This window comes from Mchenga conophoros, linkage group LG18 (assembly GCF_057382185.1).
Source record: "Mchenga conophoros isolate Kocher_MC1m ecotype Shallow Benthic linkage group LG18, M_conophoros_male_GT1.1, whole genome shotgun sequence".
Taxonomy (NCBI): Eukaryota; Metazoa; Chordata; class Actinopteri; order Cichliformes; family Cichlidae; genus Mchenga; species Mchenga conophoros.
In genome coordinates this window covers 29,914,177-29,934,038 of record NC_140543.1, presented here as the reverse complement: position 1 = coordinate 29,934,038, position 19,862 = coordinate 29,914,177, and the positions used below count along the sequence as shown (strand labels likewise).

General features: G+C 43.7%; 1 protein-coding gene across 3 annotated transcripts in view; it reads left to right on the top strand.

The window, feature by feature from the left end:
- Window positions 1-19,645, top strand: part of rnf220a (ring finger protein 220a) — a 162,170-nt gene extending 142,525 nt beyond the window's left edge. For 2 of the 3 annotated variants that reach the window (XM_085253761.1, XM_085253760.1), the window contains exons 9-15: window positions 1,913-2,105; window positions 2,213-2,268; window positions 2,360-2,471; window positions 9,392-9,503; window positions 12,845-13,015; window positions 13,436-13,510; window positions 17,686-19,645. In XM_085253761.1, coding sequence (XP_085109887.1) covers window positions 1,913-2,105; window positions 2,213-2,268; window positions 2,360-2,471; window positions 9,392-9,503; window positions 12,845-13,015; window positions 13,436-13,510; window positions 17,686-17,757 — 791 coding nt within the window. In that variant the 3' untranslated portion in view covers window positions 17,758-19,645. The remainder of the gene's footprint in view (window positions 1-1,912; window positions 2,106-2,212; window positions 2,269-2,359; window positions 2,472-9,391; window positions 9,504-12,844; window positions 13,016-13,435; window positions 13,511-17,685) is intronic. The other variant, XM_085253763.1, reaches the window with a different exon arrangement.
- Window positions 19,646-19,862: the final 217 nt, after the last annotated feature.

Here is a 19,862-nt window from a genome sequence, read left to right as displayed (position 1 = left end):
TAGTTTAAGGAGTGAGATGCTGTAAACTGTACAGTGTGAAGAGCGACAGCCATTCACAATAAAGACATAAGATGAGGAGGTAATGGGGATGCACTGATCCCATATTTGCATTCAGTGTCTGTTTGAGCTTGACTTAAACAGCTGGATCTGATTTTAGTTCGACGTTGTCTATATGAGATAGCCAAAAGGATAGTAGCTGTGCTATCAGCTGATGTGGGCTGGCGTTGATCTACACCTGATCTTCCAGGATGGAGGTGGCCCTTCTGAAGTAAGGTTGGGCTTGATTTTCTGATAGTACAGAGACACTCAAGTTAAGTCTCATGCTTTGAAAATGTAGAGGAAAAAGTGTGAAAATCCAAATGTAAGTCACTGTACATGTCATTACATTAAAATGTATGAATGTGACATGCACGCTGTTCTTCTGCAGTGCAATAAGCTGATGCCCGAGGACCAAGCAGACTGCACGGCCACTGCCGCCATATGTTCCCTTCTAACGCTGAGACCAAATAAAAATTAAAAGGTTCTTTTTATTTGATCACTGAAAACCATGGGCCTATTGTAAAACGGCTTAGTATCTGTGGCACCTTTTTTTCCCCTCCTGTGAGTTACATTGTTAGGTGGGAGGAGAAGCAGTTGACGTTTAAATCCCAGAAAAACTTTTATGAAAGCCAGAGTGTCGGATTTGCACTTTGACTAAGACTCTGTAGTGGAGTGAGATGGGGAAGAGCAACTGTTATGGGAAGTCTAGTTTTGAGACTCGTACACCGGGACAGGTAGGTTAAATAGGATGGCTGTCAACTCTTTCTGGTCCTCCATCCCCCCACAGACACACACACACAGACACACACACACACACACAAAACACTAGTCCAGCTGAGAGCTTGTAGAAATTGGAATAGGTGTAAATAAGATGGCTGTCAGGCCTGTCACTGGTAGAGACACACACAGACACTTTCAGAGTTACAACACACATGGCTCCAATAGTCAAGGTGTAAGTGACACACACACATATATAAATATTACCTACCTATCTCTGTGTGGTAGATAGACATGGTGTAAGTGACGGGTAGACAGACTTGCACATGCACACACACACACACACACCTTCAAGGGGTTGGAGAGACAGGAGCGTAAGTGACAGAAGGACAGACAGCCTCAAACAAACACTGAAGAGACACCTCTAAGTGACGGACACACACACAGAGCCAGCTGTGTGGCTAAGTGGAGCTGAAGGGAGCAGTCAGGCAGCGGTAAGAGTTTGTCTGAGCGTTCATCACTCGGTTTATAGAAGTGCCACTCACACACACTCCCTCTCCTTCTCTCTTTCTCCAAGATTGATGGGTAAGGTGTCAGTCTGGTGTCAGTTCAGCCCAGCTCTGTGTGCCGTCTCCCTTTCACCTCCTTGTCTCTGACCAAATCTAGCTCTCTTTCTCACCTGTCCAGGTTATTGAAAAGTCTTTAATTTGGTTTGGAGAAGCCGAAGTTTTAGACGAGCTAAATTTAGCATCGTCAAGTTCTGAAGTGTGTCGGAAAGTTACTCCAGGTCTTGGTGTGGTCTGTGCCCTCTTAAGCTGGTTCTCTCTGGATCTGTATGTTGATGATGTGTAGAATAATGTCTGAGCAATGGTAATTCTGCACTGCACTTATAAAGTTGCTTAAATAGACAAAGCTCTTCACAGTTTTGACTTCCAAAAATGTGTCTGTAGTGGTGCTTTTATTTTGATGAATTTTGTGCAGAGGTGCGTATGACACGGAGCTGCAAGTATATTTTTACTTGATTTTGGACTTTTGTTAATGTCAAAGTGTGATGTGGAGTTGTTAAATAAATGCAAATGTTGTTGCCCGCATGGAGCGTTTTTGTTTTGCTGTTAAAGCGAAGTAATGGCCCTCTTTACTTTTTCTTTTTCCTCAGCAACTGGTTTTGCTACGTGTAGCATCAAAGAGAGCGCCGCAGACAGCGATGCCGACCTTGATGTGGATGGAGACGACACCTTGGAGTATGGCAAGGCTCAGTACACCGAGGCCGACATCATCCCCTGCTCCGGTGCTGGAGAGGACCAGGGAGAAGCCAGGGAGCGAGAGGCGCTACGGGGAGCTGTGCTCAAGTACAAAAGCTTAACTAGTAGATTTTTCTGCCAGAAAATCTGAAAATCACCTGAGTTAGTAACCTTGAGCTGCCACTTACATGGACATCTGTGTCTCTGTCTTACAGCGGGGGGATGCCTTCTAATAGAATAACACCTGAATTCTCCAAATGGGCCAGTGATGGTAAGTAGGGACAAAATAACTGTCTCCTCAGGATATGTTGGAAAGGCTAAAAAGCCAGCACTGAACGGGTCACCTGTCTCTGTGTCTACAGAGATGCCTTCAACAAGCAACAGCGAGAGCAGCAAGACAGACCCCAGCACTCCCTCGTCTTCCTCCTCTTCCTCCTGCGCCCCACGCACCTGTAAAAACAGCGAGATTGAAAAGTAGGTGACAGAGAAAACACACGTGGACACACACTAGTTGGATTTTTGAAATGGATCAGTTAAACGTGAAGTGGAATGATCTTTCGACTGCCTTCTTTATAAGGCTTAGTGATGCATTTCTCTATTCCTGATATGCGCGTTTAAGGCCAATTTCCTGGAGTTGCAAGGTAATAATTGAATTGTTTGACTGTATGTGTGCTTACACTTTTACATAACGTGCTTCCATCAACTATTGGAAGGCTGAATGCAATAAATGTTTCACTGAAATAAATCAATCGGCACTCTGCATGTCCGTGGTCCATATTAAATATCAGTAGAAGGGATAACTGGCGAATAAGCAGAGCAGCTTGAACTGTATTGATCAGAAACAGCACCGTGAGGCAAGAACTGCGTGTGTTTGCTGAGCGAGGGGATGCATTCAATAAGTTGTCGTCTGCAACGTGATCGTTCCAGTTTTAATTTGCATGTGACCGAGGGAAAAAGATGCTGACAGGTTAGGTGGCAATCTGACCGCACTGATTGGTTCTCCACATCCAGTGTTATGTAGGGACAGGTTTCCTTCCTCACGTTCTTCAGCTTGACTGACACAAATACTCCTGTACAGCAGACTCTATAACTGCATGTGCATTTGTTTTTTGTTGGGTTTTTTTTTAACAATGGTGTTGGTGTGCGTTTCCAAAGACACGACACTCTAGCTGAGGTTTTAGTGGTCACCAGGAGCAGAGCATGGCTTAATTTAAGTATCCATTTAAAGGAGGCCAACTAGCTGCTGAATGATTGCGCTGGAACAAGCAGTCAGCCGGCTGGCTGGAACAATTCCCTGCATCACTCCTCTCTGCTTACTATAAATGCACGTATTTGTGGAGCTTCTGTGCTCCTCCGTCCCCAAATGAAAATGAGATTTGTCTCCTTTCGTTACATTGATACATTGTGTGTGTGTGTGTGTGTGTGTGTGTGTGTGTGTGTGTGTGTGTACGGTGCTTTGCACAGGGCAGCGTTAGTGAAATCTCTCTCTCTCTGATCCCAGATGGGTAATGATCTGGTCGCCTCCCGGGGCGTCCTCGTTCCTCTGCTCATTCCCCTGCAAGATAAATGAGCTCACACATACACACACGCATACATACACATATACACACGTACAGCGCCTGAGACGCTCTTTCCCCTCCAAGATAAATGGCCCCTCCAATGCCGCCAATGCGATTGCTGCCAAATTTGGTGCTCCAGCTGGAACAATGCGGAGAGATTTCCATGTGGTTTCTGCAAATAATTGAATCTGTCCTCAATTTGGAAGTGATGAAGCTAGATTTGTAACCCCCTCCTCCCCATCACCTACACGTACACATACACGCCGCCCAGCCTGTCTTCGTCTTTTTCCTCTCATTCTTCGCTTTATTGCTCTGTCGCTAAGCTGCATGTCTCTCGCTTCCTCCTGCTTTTCTCTTTCACATTTCTGTTGTTCGTTTCTTCCCGTCCCCTGTCTCAATTCTTCTGAGGCACTTACAAGATGCCCCTTCCCCCCCTTGCCTTTCGCCATCTGAGGCCTACGCACATATATATTGGGCAGGGGAAATCAATAGTGACTTAAATGTTTTATCATGGTGTGTGAGTGTAGTTAAGGCCTCGGTTAACAGGGTGCAAAAGAGAACGATGCTGCTGCTGTTTTTTGTTTTTTTTGTTGTTGTTGTTTTTACAGCATGTAGATGTGAGAAGTTTGTGTCTCCACCTGGTTGATAAAATGTTTGCAATGTGCTGCAAAAAATTAATTACCGTCTAATTTTATCATTTCTATGTGCTTGTGTTGAGAGAGAAGCTGAGTGAGGCTAAAATGTAGGTAGACAGTAGATTAAGACACAGGGCTGATTGAGATAGATGGTAGAGATCTTCAGCTGCGCACACGCACACACTCTAATAAAATGAGGAATAGCCCCACACAAGTTGGGGACAGAGCGCTAAATAGAGGGGAAGCAGAGCCATCAATCTGTCTCTGTCGGGCTTTCCTGCTTGCTTTTTTCACCACGGGGATGAGTCGAGATGAAAATGCATCGCTATTTCACCTTCTTTCAGTGACATGCATGCACACCCACACACACACTGTCCAAAAAGCCCCGTGGGGCAGTAAGCACATTGGCGCAGAGGCATGTTGTATTGATGGCAGTTCTGTTTCAGTATTTATTCTGGTTTCATGACTTTAGGCTCAAAGATCAAGGCCACAAGCTGAAACCTACCAAGCCTGGACCACATTGTATAAGAACGCACACACACAGTGTTGTTAACAATTAATAAAATCATATGTAACATCCTCAGACGTGGACCCAACTGCCCCACTCACATCCTAAAATATGTAAGAAAATGATCGGGCTGCATCTCCTGCTGCCGCCTTCTCGTGAGAATTGGATGAACCCAGAATCTGCGTTTCTTCCTTTTTTTGTATACTTCATTTTTTTCCACAGTGCCTGTTTTTGAGAACACATTGCTGTGTATATACATTACATAGTGGTGTTTTTGTCATGCGCTCTGCGTGTAGAGGTCTTAGGACTGTTACAGAAATGTCTTACCTTTCAGGTTGTAGCCCAGCCTAAGATGTTAATGTGTTTCTCTGAGTCCACATGATGTGTTTTCGAAACCTGGCTCCCAGAGTGAGATAAATTTTCTTATTCTGGCTCAGAGACTGAAAACCCCAGAGCCAGCTTAAACTCAAGGATTTTCACTTGTGCATGTTGCTCTGTAAGAGGCTGTTCATCTCCCTGCATGCCACATTTAGCCCCAGAGAGTTGTCTTTCCTTTTCTTGGCCCTGTGAAGTCATCCTGTTCCCTTCTTTACCTCCATTAAATCTCTGCACCTCCTACATTCCCCACCAACAAACACCCACATAGACACACACACACTCCCTCTCTAGATGTCCACAGCTGCATAAAGAAGATGAACTTGTTTTACCACAAAAGAAAAATAAGTAGAAGTGAGCGGTTAGAAAATGACTTCTACACACTTGTTTGCAAAAGTAAAACTGTTTTTTGCTGGCTTGTTTCGTTTCGCGTCAAACAAGACAAGAAACCCTTTTGGAAGAGTTTTGTTTACTGGAGCTGATAAAAAGAAAAAAGACGGCCTTGTTAGAGGGATGACTTCTGTCCAGCCCAGAGTCCACGGCTGCTTTATAAGCTAGAGGCTAATCAAGGCTAAATGGCTTTTTACAAGCTCGGTGCTAATAAGAGGAGAGGGTAAAGCAGTTTATAGGGCACCAGGGTGGCAAGTCAAGACAGGCCTTTACAAAGGTGGGAGGATGATGAGGTTACAGGAAAGAGTTAGTGCAGGTCAGCTTTTTTTCCACAGATCTGAAAGAGGGAATAGGGAAGGATGCTTTGCTGGTCCGGAAGCATTTCAACCACAACACGACAAACAGTCATCCTGCTGAATCTTTAGCAAGACGAGTGCCTACAAGCTGCAGCGCTGCTGTTTTTAAGCCTGTTGTAACATCAGTCCAACCAATGATTTTCATGATCTTTTATTAGTATTTTTTTAAATAATAAAGCAATCCTTCACTGTACAATTTCAGGGCCAAATGCAGACTTTCTTCATTGATGATCTAAGAGATATGAATTCCTTTTGGGAGAAAGAAGCCAAAACATTATTCGGTCCACTGTTTTTATCACTCTGTCATTAGTTCATCAGCTTAAATAAACTTATTGTGATATAATGCCAGAATCTCACCAAAGAGACCACAGACGTGGGTACAGTCTCAGGTTGAACCCCTAGAATTTTTTTCCTCCACTAAGCTTATCAGATTATCATGGAGGTATTTGAACAAGTCTGCTGATCACCACACAAACCTGAAATGTTTAATTTTAATTTAATCTTCAATTTAGTTTAAATGTTCAATTTATTTTAATGAGCTTGCTTGATGATGTGAATTCATGTAGATCTACCGGTGTGGTCCAAAAAATAGATTTTCAAAATCTCAGACGTTGAGAGGAAATTAAGTAAGTTGAGCCCCGTTTCCTTTCCCCTGTACACTTCCCCACTACTGTTTGAGTATGCAGCAAATGGAGCCATGTCCTAGGCCACACACACACACACACACACACACACACACACACACACACACACACACACACAGCCACTTACTGTGTTCATCTCTTCCTTCCTTCTGCTTGTCCTTCCCCATCCAGATCAATACCATAGATCAACTAGCTATCAGGCTGCAAAATGACCACATCACCATAAATACGCACACTGCTTATACCTCACACGCACACACACACACACTCACACACACACACAACTATTGCATTTTACCAGAGAATGAGTGGATAGCTATAATAAACACCAGCTGGCTTGTGCGGCTCGTCTCCCTCCACCGAATCACTGTCATCATCATCATCGTTGCGGTCTGTGCGTCTTCCCTATTGATCTAGTTATCGCTGCTTCATATGCTGTCGGACAGTGTTAAACGCACATTTTCTGTTATCATGCTGCGCATTAATCAGAGGCCACTCACCGGTAGGGAGGACAGGGGATATAAGGAAAGAGAAAGTTGGAGGAGACAGGGATGAAGAAGCAAGGACATGTGGCGATGTGGAGATAAATACAGAGCCATGGCGATAGACTGGCATGGGTGAACATGGGAGAAGCTACAAAAACATAACAGAGAGGATGGACGCTGAGTGTGAGACTTAAAAGCAACACAATAAGATGTTTAAGCGAAAGTCTGCGACGCGATGAGTCCTTTGAGAGTGCAGACGTGTTAAATAGAAGGATGTAAATACTCTGTTTGACCTGAGGAAGAAGAGAAGTCAGGAAGATTCAAAGAGGTCTTGTTGTTTATTGAGCTACAAGAAAGACAAAGCGTATCGACAAAGACTTTGACTTGAAACATGTTGTACTACACAGGAGCGTGCACAGGGCCCTAATCAGATGGTATAGAATGAACATGTGTAGAGAATGATACATCTCTAGAAAGATAGTAGTCCATTAAATTCATATCATAGGATTTAACACAAATACAGTGGGGCAAAAAAGTATTTAGTCAGCCACCGATTGTGCAAGTTCCCCCACTTAAAATGATGACAGAGGTCAGTAATTTGCACCAGAGGTACACTTCAACTGTGAGAGACAGAATTGAAAAAAAAATCCATGAATCCACATGGTAGGATTTGTAAAGAATTTATTCGTAAATCAGGGTGGAAAATAAGTATTTGGTCAATAACAAAAATACAACTCAATACTTTGTAACATAACCTTTGTTGGCAACAACAGAGGTCAAACGTTTACTATAGGTCTTTACCAGGTTTGCACACACAGTAGCTGGTATTTTGGCCCATTCCTCCATGCAGATCTTCTCGAGAGCAGTGATGTTTTGGGGCTGTCGCTGAGCAACACGGACTTTCAACTCCCGCCACAGATTTTCTATGGGGTTGAGGTCTGGAGACTGGCTAGGCCACTCCAGGACTTTCAAATGCTTCTTACGGGAGCCACTCCTTTGTTGCCCGGGCGGTGTGTTTTGGATCATTGTCGTGTTGGAAGACCCAGCCTCGTTTCATCTTCAAAGTTCTCACTGATGGAAGGAGGTTTTGGCTCAAAATCTCACGATACATGGCCCCATTCATTCTGTCCTTAACACGGATCAGTCGTCCTGTCCCCTTGGCAGAAAAACAGCCCCATAGCATGATGTTTCCACCCCCATGCTTCACAGTAGGTATGGTGTTCTTGGGATGCAACTCAGTATTCTTCTTCCTCCAAACACGACGAGTTGAGTTTATACCAAAGAGTTCTACTTTGGTTTCATCTGACCACATGACATTCTCCCAATCCTCTGCTGTATCATCCATGTGCTCTCTGGCAAACTTCAGACGGGCCTGGACATGCACTGGCTTCAGCAGCGGAACAGGTCTGGCACTGCGGGATTTGATTCCCTGCCGTTGTAGTGTGTTACTGATGGTGACCTTTGTTACTTTGGTCCCAGCTCTCTGCAGGTCATTCACCAGGTCCCCCCGTGTGGTTCTGGGATCTTTGCTCACCGTTCTCATGATCATTTTGACCCCATGGGATGAGATCTTGCGTGGAGCCCCAGATCGAGGGAGATTATCAGTGGTCTTGTATGTCTTCCATTTTCTGATGATTGCTCCCACAGTTGATTTTTTCACACCAAGCTGCTTGCCTATTGTAGATTCACTCTTCCCAGTCTGGTGCAGGTCTACAATACTTTTCCTGGTGTCCTTCGAAAGCTCTTTGGTCTTGGCCATGGCGGAGTTTGGAGTCTGACTGTTTGAGGCTGTGGACAGGTGTCTTTTATACAGATGATGAGTTCAAACAGGTGCCATTCATACAGGTAACAGAAAAGCTTCTTACAGAAGACGTTACAGGTCTGTGAGAGCCAGAGATTTTCCTTGTTTGAGGTGACCAAATACTTATTTTCCACCCTGATTTACGAATAAATTCTTTACAAATCCTACCATGTGGATTCATGGATTTTTTTTTCACATTCTGTCTCTCACAGTTGAAGTGTACCTCTGGTGCAAATTACTGACCTCTGTCATCATTTTAGGTGGGGGAACTTGCACAATCGGTGGCTGACTAAATACTTTTTTGCCCCACTGTATACTGCAGGATCACAGTACAGTGATGTTGTACTGTGACTAAGGACAATGTTGTTGATGATAAAAGATTACTTTTTTCTTCTTCTTTTTCTTGTGTTCAGCACCCAGCAGATTCATCCAGCTTCCACTGTTTTGTGGAACTTTGAGACATTGTAGCATAAAATACTCTAAATCTCAATGTTCCTGTTTCCTAATGTTTATTTGTTTTTATTAAATGGGACTGAAAACACAACTGTACAATTCTTGTTACAAGAGTGTGAGAGTGGGCGCGTCATCTGTGGTGTAGACCTATACTTAAAACCTCTATCGTCTCTCTTGCTTGTTCCCAGGGTAACGGAGGAAGAGTCCACGGCAACCACCATGGAGGCCCTGAAGGCTCGAATCAGAGAGCTGGAGAAGCAGATACTCCGAGGAGACCGATACAAATGTCTCATCTGCATGGTGAGCATAGCGTTTACATGAGTGCTGTCTGTACGTCGAGCTTCAGTGGAAGTGTTGTGGCTTTGTCAGAAGGCAGCATTAGCATTTGTCGAACTGCATGTAGCACCATAAACATGTGAAACTGCGGTTGGGGGGGGGGGGGCTATAAACTGACCTTCCACTTTATTAGGCCAGATACGTAGCAAGGGCTGATAAGGTCTGTCCCATGTCACAGGCTTATCTGAATACCAGAATGTGCTGTATTTTTGGGACAGTCAGTGCATTCAGTGGATGTAAGTAGCAACCACTGATCACTTTCTACCTTGAAGAGGGATTCAACCCTCTACCCTCACCTATTTTTTTCAAGCAAACAGAAATTAAAAATATACTCACTGTGGCCAGAGTGCTTATCTTTATATCTAGCTGCTCGGTTTGAGTGACCGATTTTTCTGTTCGATAATGTTTGTGTGTTTTACTATAGGTTGTGTACTTGTGCTGCAGAAATATGTGAAGCACCTGCATGTAGGGCTGTGCGATATGACCAAAATCTCATATCCTGATATAAGAATTCTATCGTCCCGATAACGATATAAATCACAAAAATGTAACATTTTCTGTAAATTCTGTGAATCTCGGGCAGCTCGTCTTGCGTGAAGTGTTTCCAGCTGGGCGTCGTGTAGCTGGAGTCGAGTGTTTTAACCGATGCATGAAATGATAAATTTTTAGACATAAGTTGTAACGGCCGCCGTTTTCTTTGTGAGTATTTATTACACGGCGTGCTGCGGGGAAAAGCCTGTTCTAACGTTTGAGTCTAAGGTTTATTTTTTAGCACCTGGCGGCTCTTTTTTTACTTCTCACCCATAAATAATCTGCTCTTTCACGTGATTCAGTTTATTTTGAAAAGTCTCAACAGCATCTTGAACTTTATTGTGAAAGGTTTATGTGGAACATAAACAAGCAGACATGTGATGGTGTTACCGTCAACGCATAAAAACAGGCGCTTGTCCATCTGTAGTGTGGTTATATTAAATATAAGAGAAAGAGAGAACTTTAAGAAATTAATATAGCCACTACAGTGACCATCAAAAAGATGAAAAAATATTGCTGTAAACAGTTTATTTTGCAACACCACGAAACAAACGATAGCGTAAAATGAAACGATAGACGTTTTTATATCGCCATCCGATATATATCGTTATATTGAACAGCCCTACCTGCACGCATCTCATTTCTGCTCTTCGTGGGAGCATTTTCACTGTCCCGAGTGCTGCTGGTGTTGTGTTGCTGTTGTGTTGTGGCCCTTTGCATGGCTTTGCAATTTGGCACGATTGTCTGCTATCACATTTCCAGAGCGAATCATTTTTCTTATCATGTCAAGCTTCATCTCAGGAGCACAGAAATATGTGTATGTTCAAATTCTGAGATAGCGTCCTGACTGTGCTGTGCACAAAGCAGGTTAAATCTGTGAAAAATGTGTCGAAGTTTGACTTTTTAGGTGAAAAGACACTCCTGTACGTCACAGCTTGTATTGATGGCTGATTGGACCTTACAGATCAATAGTTAAAGCCATGAGGGACAATATAGAGGTCCATCAGACACTTGAGATGCAGTTGCGCCTACACCTCACATCAGTGTTTGTGTACCCCCACTTTGTGTCAAGTACCCACCCTGTCATTCTTCAAGCGTGTGGACAGTGCAGCGTCGGCATCCTGTGCTTGCTGCGTGTGTGTGTGTGTGTGTGTGTGTGTGTGTGTGTGTGTGTGAGAGCCTGTTGGTGTGTATGCATGTGAGGCGGGTAATTACCAGCGCCTGCGCTTCCTAAAGGTCGCTGGGTGCCTGAGGTGACACGGAGGGCAAGGCACAGCGATCGATCACTCACTGCCCCATGAGCACACAGCTCTTCTCTGCTCATCTGTCACTGTCCCTCATCTGTTTTACGCACACACACAAACACACACTAAGCCATACAGAGAAATACAAATATGTCTACATACACACACACACACAGGCCTCTTCCATCTAATCTGTCTCTGTCTGTCTTTAACCTGTCACTGGGCTCCCTCCCTGTCACTGGGTCTGATCTAAATGTCATCAGATTACTCTCACTAACTGGCAGATTTTGAAGCAGCTGGAGATTCCACCGCATCAAGTAGATGCACAAACACTTTGAGCAGATGTATGACTCAGTCTAAACGCCACCGCTGTCACCTCTACACCAATATTTCTGCAAATATTTCTTACTCATTTTTACCTTCTGATTGTCTGGTGGAAATGCTCGCCCTCTGTATCAAGTTGACTCAAGTTCTCTGTTAGCCTTTACTGATGCTGAGGGTATCTCAGTGATGCAGCTCAGCACTATCTGTGGGTTTCTACCCCCATCTATTGGTCATTTTAGGGCAAGGAACTTAAAATGTGCTTGAAGATTGTCCTAAACTACTTTTGGAAATTCAATATATTCAGATATTTAAATATTGAGATATTTCAGTTTTAAAGTAAGGTTGTTGATGGGCTTGATTGCAAATATTTAGACTGTTTGAAGACTACTTAGATGTACTTAATGTCTGTTTCCATATAAGGAAATTTCAACGACATTTAAACATGCCTGAATTTTCAGATTAGCCAGTGTAGTATTGCTCTTTGCTTAATTAAACTGGGTGACTGTAAGAGACCAAGTTTAAAAAAATACTACAAGGACATATTTATCAAAAGAGCCTTTACAAGTAAACTGATAAATAAGACTGTAATGTGAGCCTGGTTCTGTTCTAGGTTTCTTCCTGTTAAAAGGGAGTTTTTACTTCCCACTGTCACCATGTGCTTGCTCATAGGGTTTTGGCTGATTGTTCGCATTTCTCCGTTATTATTGTCGGGTCTTTATATACATATAAAGCACATTGAGGCGACTGTTGTTGTCATTTTGTGGTATATACATAAAACTTAGCCCATTCTTCCATTAGCAATGTCAGTGAAGGGTCAGCATAAAAAAAGCCATTTATTTTACATTCACGCCTCAGTTGCACTTTCAGAGTGTAAATGTTTCTTCGCACTTGTAAAATCTAACCAATGAGATAAAACTCCTGAAGATCTGAGCTTTTCCAGTTGACTTAGCATTTTAGCCTAGTTGTCATCCAATCAAAGGTGGAAGAAGTTGTATTCAAAGCCTCACTTTACTTTCTGGCTGTCATTAGCACACACCGTGATGTTTGTGTGGGTTTGTGTTTGTCCACACGCGTCTTCTGTTGCTCTTTGGTGTATGTGTGTGCGCGATCAGTACAAGCCTGGCTCTGTGATTAGCTGCCACCTTTCGCCCCCAACCTCTCCTCTCCAACCCCCACCTCTCCCTCCTCCTCCTCCTCCTTCCGCAGAGGAAGCCTGCTATCCAGTCAGGCGCGGAGCTCAAGAGCATAGGGGCCAATGAGGTCGGAGAGAGGCAGCCTAAGTCCCTCCCCCTCGGCCTGTATTGCCTGTACAGGGGCCTTGTGATTGGTGGCTACAGCAGCGGCATAAAGAGGCTCCTCCCACAGCCCTTACGGAGGGTAAGGCACTCCCTCCCTCCTTACCTCCTCCGCTCCTCTTCCCACCCTCACCTCATTCCTCCCTCATATCTCCATTCTTTTCCAGAGGGAAAGAAAAGGACGCCCAGCAGGGCTCGTTCACGGCTTCCTCCCTCATCTCCCCCCTCCCTGCCCGTTTCCCTCTGTCTCTGCCCGTTGCCTGGCCGATGTCGTGTTTGTGCACGTGTGCGTGTACGTTTGTGACCCGCAGATTGCCGGTTCAATTTCCCATACGCTGCCTTGCTCAGTGGTTCTGTGGCTGCTGGCTGTCTTTCCGTGGTTAGTGATTTCATGCTGTTTGTCGGTCAGGGATTGTGTAGCGTTACTTGTTTGTTGCTAGCTAAAGTGAGTGTCCCGTGAATCCGATGTAGTTTAAATTTTTTTTTTTTTTTTTTTTAATAGGACTCCTACACGATGCCGCTCACCTCCATCCAGTGCTGGCACGTCCACTGTGAAGAATGCTGGCTCAGGACTCTGGTACGCTCAAACTCACACACTTCATCTCACTCGCACACACACTCAGTGCTACGGGGCAAGTCCTCATGACATGCAGTTATTTCGGCCTCATTTCATAGTCAGTGAATTTTTCTCTGTATTCATGCCCCGTAGGGAGGAACTAAAATGGAATGTTCCCCAAATGACCCGTTCTCTCTCAGCACGCTCAGTGCAAACACTTGTAGCCTCAGTCAGGGAAAGGCTTAGATGGAATGGTCCCCAAAAGGCTTGTTAAAATGTTGGAATAAAGTGGTCAACTTCAGCCTCCACTGGCTTCTATGTACTGCCTTAGGTCTACACATACACACACACACACACACCACACACACGCCCCTCCACTGCGGTTTTGCTGGTTATTAGTTAGTCTAATATATTCAGTAGTGTGCAGTTAGCTGTTGCTAATGTGGTAAATGGAGCGCAAAAGAAAATAGTGTTCCTACAGCTGGAAGGGTAAACAGAAGGGTAACAGCTTTCTCTGATGTCTTTGCTCTTATCGCCTCTTTTCCCTCCATGAAATATCTGATGTTGTCAATGTTCTCGTCTCACCTTGTTTCCCCTGCCGCCCTTTCCCCATGAAGCCTAATTGTACTCATCAACATACCCACAGGCCCGTCCCACCTGGAAAACGATCACAAATAAGCTGATCATTAGTGCCACATCATTGTATACAGTATTAGTTGCATCAGTGTCCTAAAAAGTTTGATTTTTAACTTCATTGAATGATGTAAAAACATTGATTGCTGGAATATTTTGACTAACCCTAACCCTGGGGAAGATGTTAAACTTGAGTACACCTTAGCCAGTACACTATTTATACAATTTTAAAGAACTTCCTGAGTAACATCTGGGTTAGTGTGCAGACAGCCTTGCATCAGCAGTCCTAGGGTTCTAATCGAAGCTGTCTTCTTGAGTCTTTACGAGTCTAAAGCATCTCGCTGGTGTTTTGAATGAAGAGAATCACCTTCAGTTTATAGATGCAGTTTCAAATCTCTAAAACTCTTCACACTTTGCTCAGTTTATCCTTTTTGGGCTTAGGCAGGCTGCTGATTGGTGGACCAGCTACCACTGTCTGCATTAGATTCAGTGTGTTAAACCATGTGGCATCGTCTATGTCAGGGGTCAGCAACCTTTAACACCCAAAGAGCCATTTGGACCCGGTTTTGACGCAAAAGAAAACACTGGGAGCCGCAAATACTTTTTCACATCTAAAATGAAGATAACACTGTATATATTGTTTTTTACCTTTATGCTTTGTGTGAACAACTAAGGTGTGTTGCTTATGAAATCCATAAAGTGCTACAGAGAAAATTACATTTTATTTATGTAATTAACACATTTTGAACTCTTAAAGAAATATAACAAAAGGAAAGACACCCAGCTGAACTAAAATGATCCATGTAGCAAACAACAACTGTTGTGAGTCGCCACCCTCATATCGCCTTTGGGCTTGTGGAGCCTTGATCTGACTTTTAAAAAATAACTGGAAAAAAGCACTATGCTGCTAAAAGATGAAAAATAGATATTTGCAAAATTCTGCCTAAATATGTATTTTGCCTGGTTTATGTGTGTGGCGGGGCGTGGTCTGCAGCACCGCTGCAGGAGAGGTCGATGCACCTGAGCGGCACCCGCAATCACGCCTCGCCACCTTAACGTCTGTGCTCTCTATGCTGTTGTTGGTATGTGTCGGGCTGTGAGCTGCAAAGCTACAGCCGGCTGTATGCGTACAGCAACCATGTGTGTAAAGTGTTCAAAAAAGAGATGCTGAAAAGCATGTTCATGGAAACATCGTCGGGTCTGCCGTGATATGTTTACAATGCGACTTCTGCTCCTGAACCTCTGCGCACAGCGTCTGCAAATCGGGGCTGTACGAAGTCACTTTCATCTTTACGCAGGACTGTAAGCTTTCATCTGTGAGGCGTGGGCGGTGTTTGTTTTTAACATAGTTCATGGTGGAGAATAGCTGCTGACATAATGTGGATCCGAAGATCCATAATTGGCCTACCTGGGGTTGAAAGTCTCGATAAATGCGCGGCGTTTCGGCGGGTACACCGGCTTCCGCGAGTGTGACGCTTATTTTGAGCGATGAAAAAATAATAGAATATAATTTTATTTTTATATTTCAATATCACAATAATCTTCCAATTTAGAACTACAAGTTAAAAAAGAACTAACATAAATAAAATACACTTCAGCTAAATACTTCTAATTTATTTTCCCAAACCACACGGAGCCGCAGTAGAAGGACTAAAGAGCCGCAGGTTGCCGACCCCTGGTCTATGTCAAGGACTGAATGGAGTAGACTTTATTTTTCCAGGGATTATGATGAATGATGCATGGGAATGTCTGATGACTATTTCAGCCTTGTATGCAGCTATACATTTTAAATGTGGTGTTTCTGAAATGGTTTGGTCCAGTAGAATAGCTACATGATAGCAGATAAAAGCAACATAAGCTAATAGTCCCAACCATTACCACCCTTATTCATGCTAATAATTGTCTGAAAAATGCTTTCAGTTTAAGGTGATTTAAGAAGGCCTTCATTTGAGTACGAGCAGAAAGGCAGTCTGGGCCTGATTAATAAATTAGTTAGCCTGCTTTCTAATTCTTCTGTTATTAATTGCTCAAAAGAAAGCACTCCATTGTTTCCATCTGCAGCGTACCTGTGTTTTCTGTGTAGGTGTGTGCACAGACGTGCATCCTGCCACTGCTGGTTTAATGTATGGGGAATTAAAGTCATAGCCTGGAGACAGCTATAAAACCGGGAGGGCCAAACTGATCAAAGTAAATGCCCAGGAATCTAGTTAACATCAGCCCAGCCACTTACCGCTTTAATGAGCGAGGCAGCTGGAGCCCAGTGTAACAGGCACACACCCATGCATGCTCACTGCCCACAGTAAACAGCAGAAAGCTTTGACGGGCCTCCAAACAAACAGAAGTGCTCCCTCAACAGAGTATCAATAAAATCGCTTAAATAACACTTAGTTAAATTTATAATATTAAACAATGCTTTGATACGTGATTTATGAGAGGTATTTCTGAAGAAAATGTTCATTACTTTTTAAACCATTCCAAACTCCTCTTCTTTCCATTTTTCCCCCATACACCCCACATCCCATCCCTTCTTCTTCACTCTGGACTTTTTTTTAGTGGAGCAACATATCCTCTTAGCATGTGACATCTGTCACTCCCAAATCACTCCCGTCTAGGCCCTTAATCGGTACACCTGCTTTAAAGAGTTTATTCAGGCGCTTACAGGAATTGAAGCCTATAAATCCTCGGGGGTCAGAGGTACATTTATGCTGACCGATTAATGTTTCAAAAGTGCACAAAATACAAACGAGATCTCCAGATTGTGTTGGACCCATGTCAGATGTTACACCCTACGTTTGTGTGCCGTATACTAAAGTCTCAAGTCTATACTAAAGTCTCATGCCAACCTTATGAAGCTCGGCAGCAGAACAAGCTGCGGTCCAAGACGCTGGAGTCGCTCAGTTATTTATTATCACAACACCAGCCAACCACCCCCACCCCCCACCCCCCCCCCCCCCCCACCCCCCCATCATCTACAACAAATAGAACCTAGATCTGTGGGAAACACAACGGGTGCATTTCACTTCTGATGTTAAGACTTTCCTCATAGCAATGACATCATATAATCCTTTCCTAGTTGACTCCAGCTGTGCCACTATTCTTCACTTGTTTATGGTCTGTTTTTGGCTTCTTTTCTTTTTTCTTGCGTCATTAAGTGTAAACTCAGCACAGTGACTCTGTCAGAAAGGGATGCGCCTGCAGCCAGCAGTTGTTGGCCAGAGTTGGTGCGGGAAAGCAACAGGGATTTAGGACAGTGGTGAGACCACCCATTCAGAATCTTGTTATGCTGTCAGCCCTGTGTTGCATATTATCACCTGCTGCTTTACTGCAGATGGCACACTATCAAAGCAGTGCAGAGGGAGAGGAAGAGGGCAGAAGGGGAGGCAAGATGTGCAGCAAACAGGTTTAGATTCACACAGGAGGAGGAGGCAGTAAGAGCACTGGGTAACTTGTATTGGACTTCATGCTCATAGTCCCAAATCAGCAGAGTGAGCACTTCATTGTTATGTCTGTTGGTACATTTTTCTGAGCTACCAAGCTAACTGTTGCTTGTCTGTCCATCACAGGGAAACAAGAAGCTGTGCCCACAGTGCAACACCATCACCTCACCCGGAGACCTGAGGCGTGTCTACTTGTAAAGAGCACAACCCCTGCCTTTGTTCCTTCCGGTCCATTCTTCCATCTTGGATTTGTCTCCTTCCCCGTCGATCATCTTTAGTTCTTCTCGCTCTGTCTCTCTCTGTTGCGCGGCCTGGGTCAGCAGCTGCCAAGCCTCCACGACAGCTGTGTTTGAGACTGTGCCAGTTCTTCCAGGAGGGCGGCTTGAACAAATGACTAAGCAAGCGCACTTTGGCTGAATCTGACTATGGTCAGCAGTCTCCTGAGTAACCTGCGCAAAAAATAAAGGGGAGGAAAAAAAAGGGCCCGGAGACCTTCAGTCCCCAATTGCCAGCAGTTGTTTCCGCTGCCTCAATGACACAAGAACCTCTATAACTGTCTGTAAAATAGAGGGATCTTACACTGAAGGACTAAGTCAGTGGAAACGCCCACTAAGACCTTGTAGCTTCACACTGCTGGAGGTGGACCTCAGAGGAACTTCTTAATACAGGATCTAACTCCCCTCCTCCCTGCTAGCTCTTCGGCAGAACTTCAGTGGTGCTGGATGGCGGGCTTCACCCTGATGACTCTAGAGAAAGCTTCTTTTCTTATTTTTGTTCACTATTGAAGAGACAAACTGATAGCTTGATCCAGCTGTTGCTTAAGAAAAATATAAATATAAGAGCCTGTCCACTAAAACTGAGCTTTCAACCAAACTGAGGAGCCTCACAACCTTGAAAAGGAGTTTGACACTCGCCCTACTCGTCCTCCTCTCCTTCTTCTTCTTCTTCTCTTCACAAGCCCCGCCCTTCTCTCTTCCCCTCTTTTGTGGTGTTCTAGTGCAGTAAACCAAATTTTCTCCTCCCCCTTACAAGATGCAGTGCAAGCACATGTAATATAGTTCTATGTATGTTTACAATGTTGGGTGTAAATTACATAGACACACACACACACACACACATATACACACATGACCATCAGAAGATACACACAGAAATATATAATATCAAAATCCAGTTTTTTGGTTGGAAGGGGTTGGGGGGAAAAAATGGCTGGAATAAAAGAAGCCTTCTGTATTTTTTAAAAAAGAAGAGATCCTTTGAAAAATCCATTGACGTTTTATTTGACTGTACAGGAATTTAAAGAAAAATTGTAAGTAATAATAAACTACTCAAACTAGATGGTCAAGATTTAGGTGGTGTAATTTTTCTGCAGAGTACCTCAGAGAAAGGTAGATCTGATCTCGGTGTGCGGACAAATGTTGTGTTAGTTTTATTAAATGGAGAGATTCCCGTTGTCCAAGAGTTCCCGCAAACAAGCAGAACTGTGGAACTGCTCTTTAGTTCACATATTGTCCAGCTGAGCTTTTTCTTTTTTAACCTCTACTTCTGCTTCATGCTAATTGGAATAACATGCTGAGATCATATTCTAGACAGTCTTATTTTTTGTTTGTTTGTTTGGTTTACCCCTACATGTCTCAAAAGAAGCTTTTTCCTCCCACATTGTTCTCATTCTGCTATGCTGCAAAAAAAGAAAAAAAGAAAACAACTTTAAAAAAAAAAAAAAAAAAAAAGGTCCTTGAAATGGCAAATTCCCAATGGGCAGAAGTCTTTGGAAAACAAGGATGGCCAATGCTGAACTGGCAGCCTCCAGGAACCCACAACCTCCCCCCTCCCTCAATGGCAGCAGCATCAGCAGCCAAGGTGGTGGTGTGCTTTGTGTTTGTAAAGCTATGTATTCTGTGCCGTCTTTATTGTTGTAAGAAATAATGCAAAAAAAAAAAACAAGAAAAAATAAAATTTCTCAAAATTCCACGACTGGTCCTTTTCATGCAGCCGGGAGTGGTGAAGTAAGACGTGTTTAAGAAATGTGTTCATTGTTCATTCGTTCATTGTTCGCTGGAAAAATCAATAAAAAATGGGACAAAGATGCCAGAGACGCATTGTGAATGTGTTTTGTAATAAGACTTTGTCTCATTGTCAGTCGTAGCTTTTAAGTGGATCATCGTCCACTATAAAAAAAAAAAATGCAAAAGGCACACAGCTTAAAAAGAGGAAAGTGAAACAGCCCGAGTTGGTCAGGCCTGATATTTGAGGACACTTCTGCTGAAGAAACTTGATTTTGGCTTTTCCACTTTGGTTTAAAT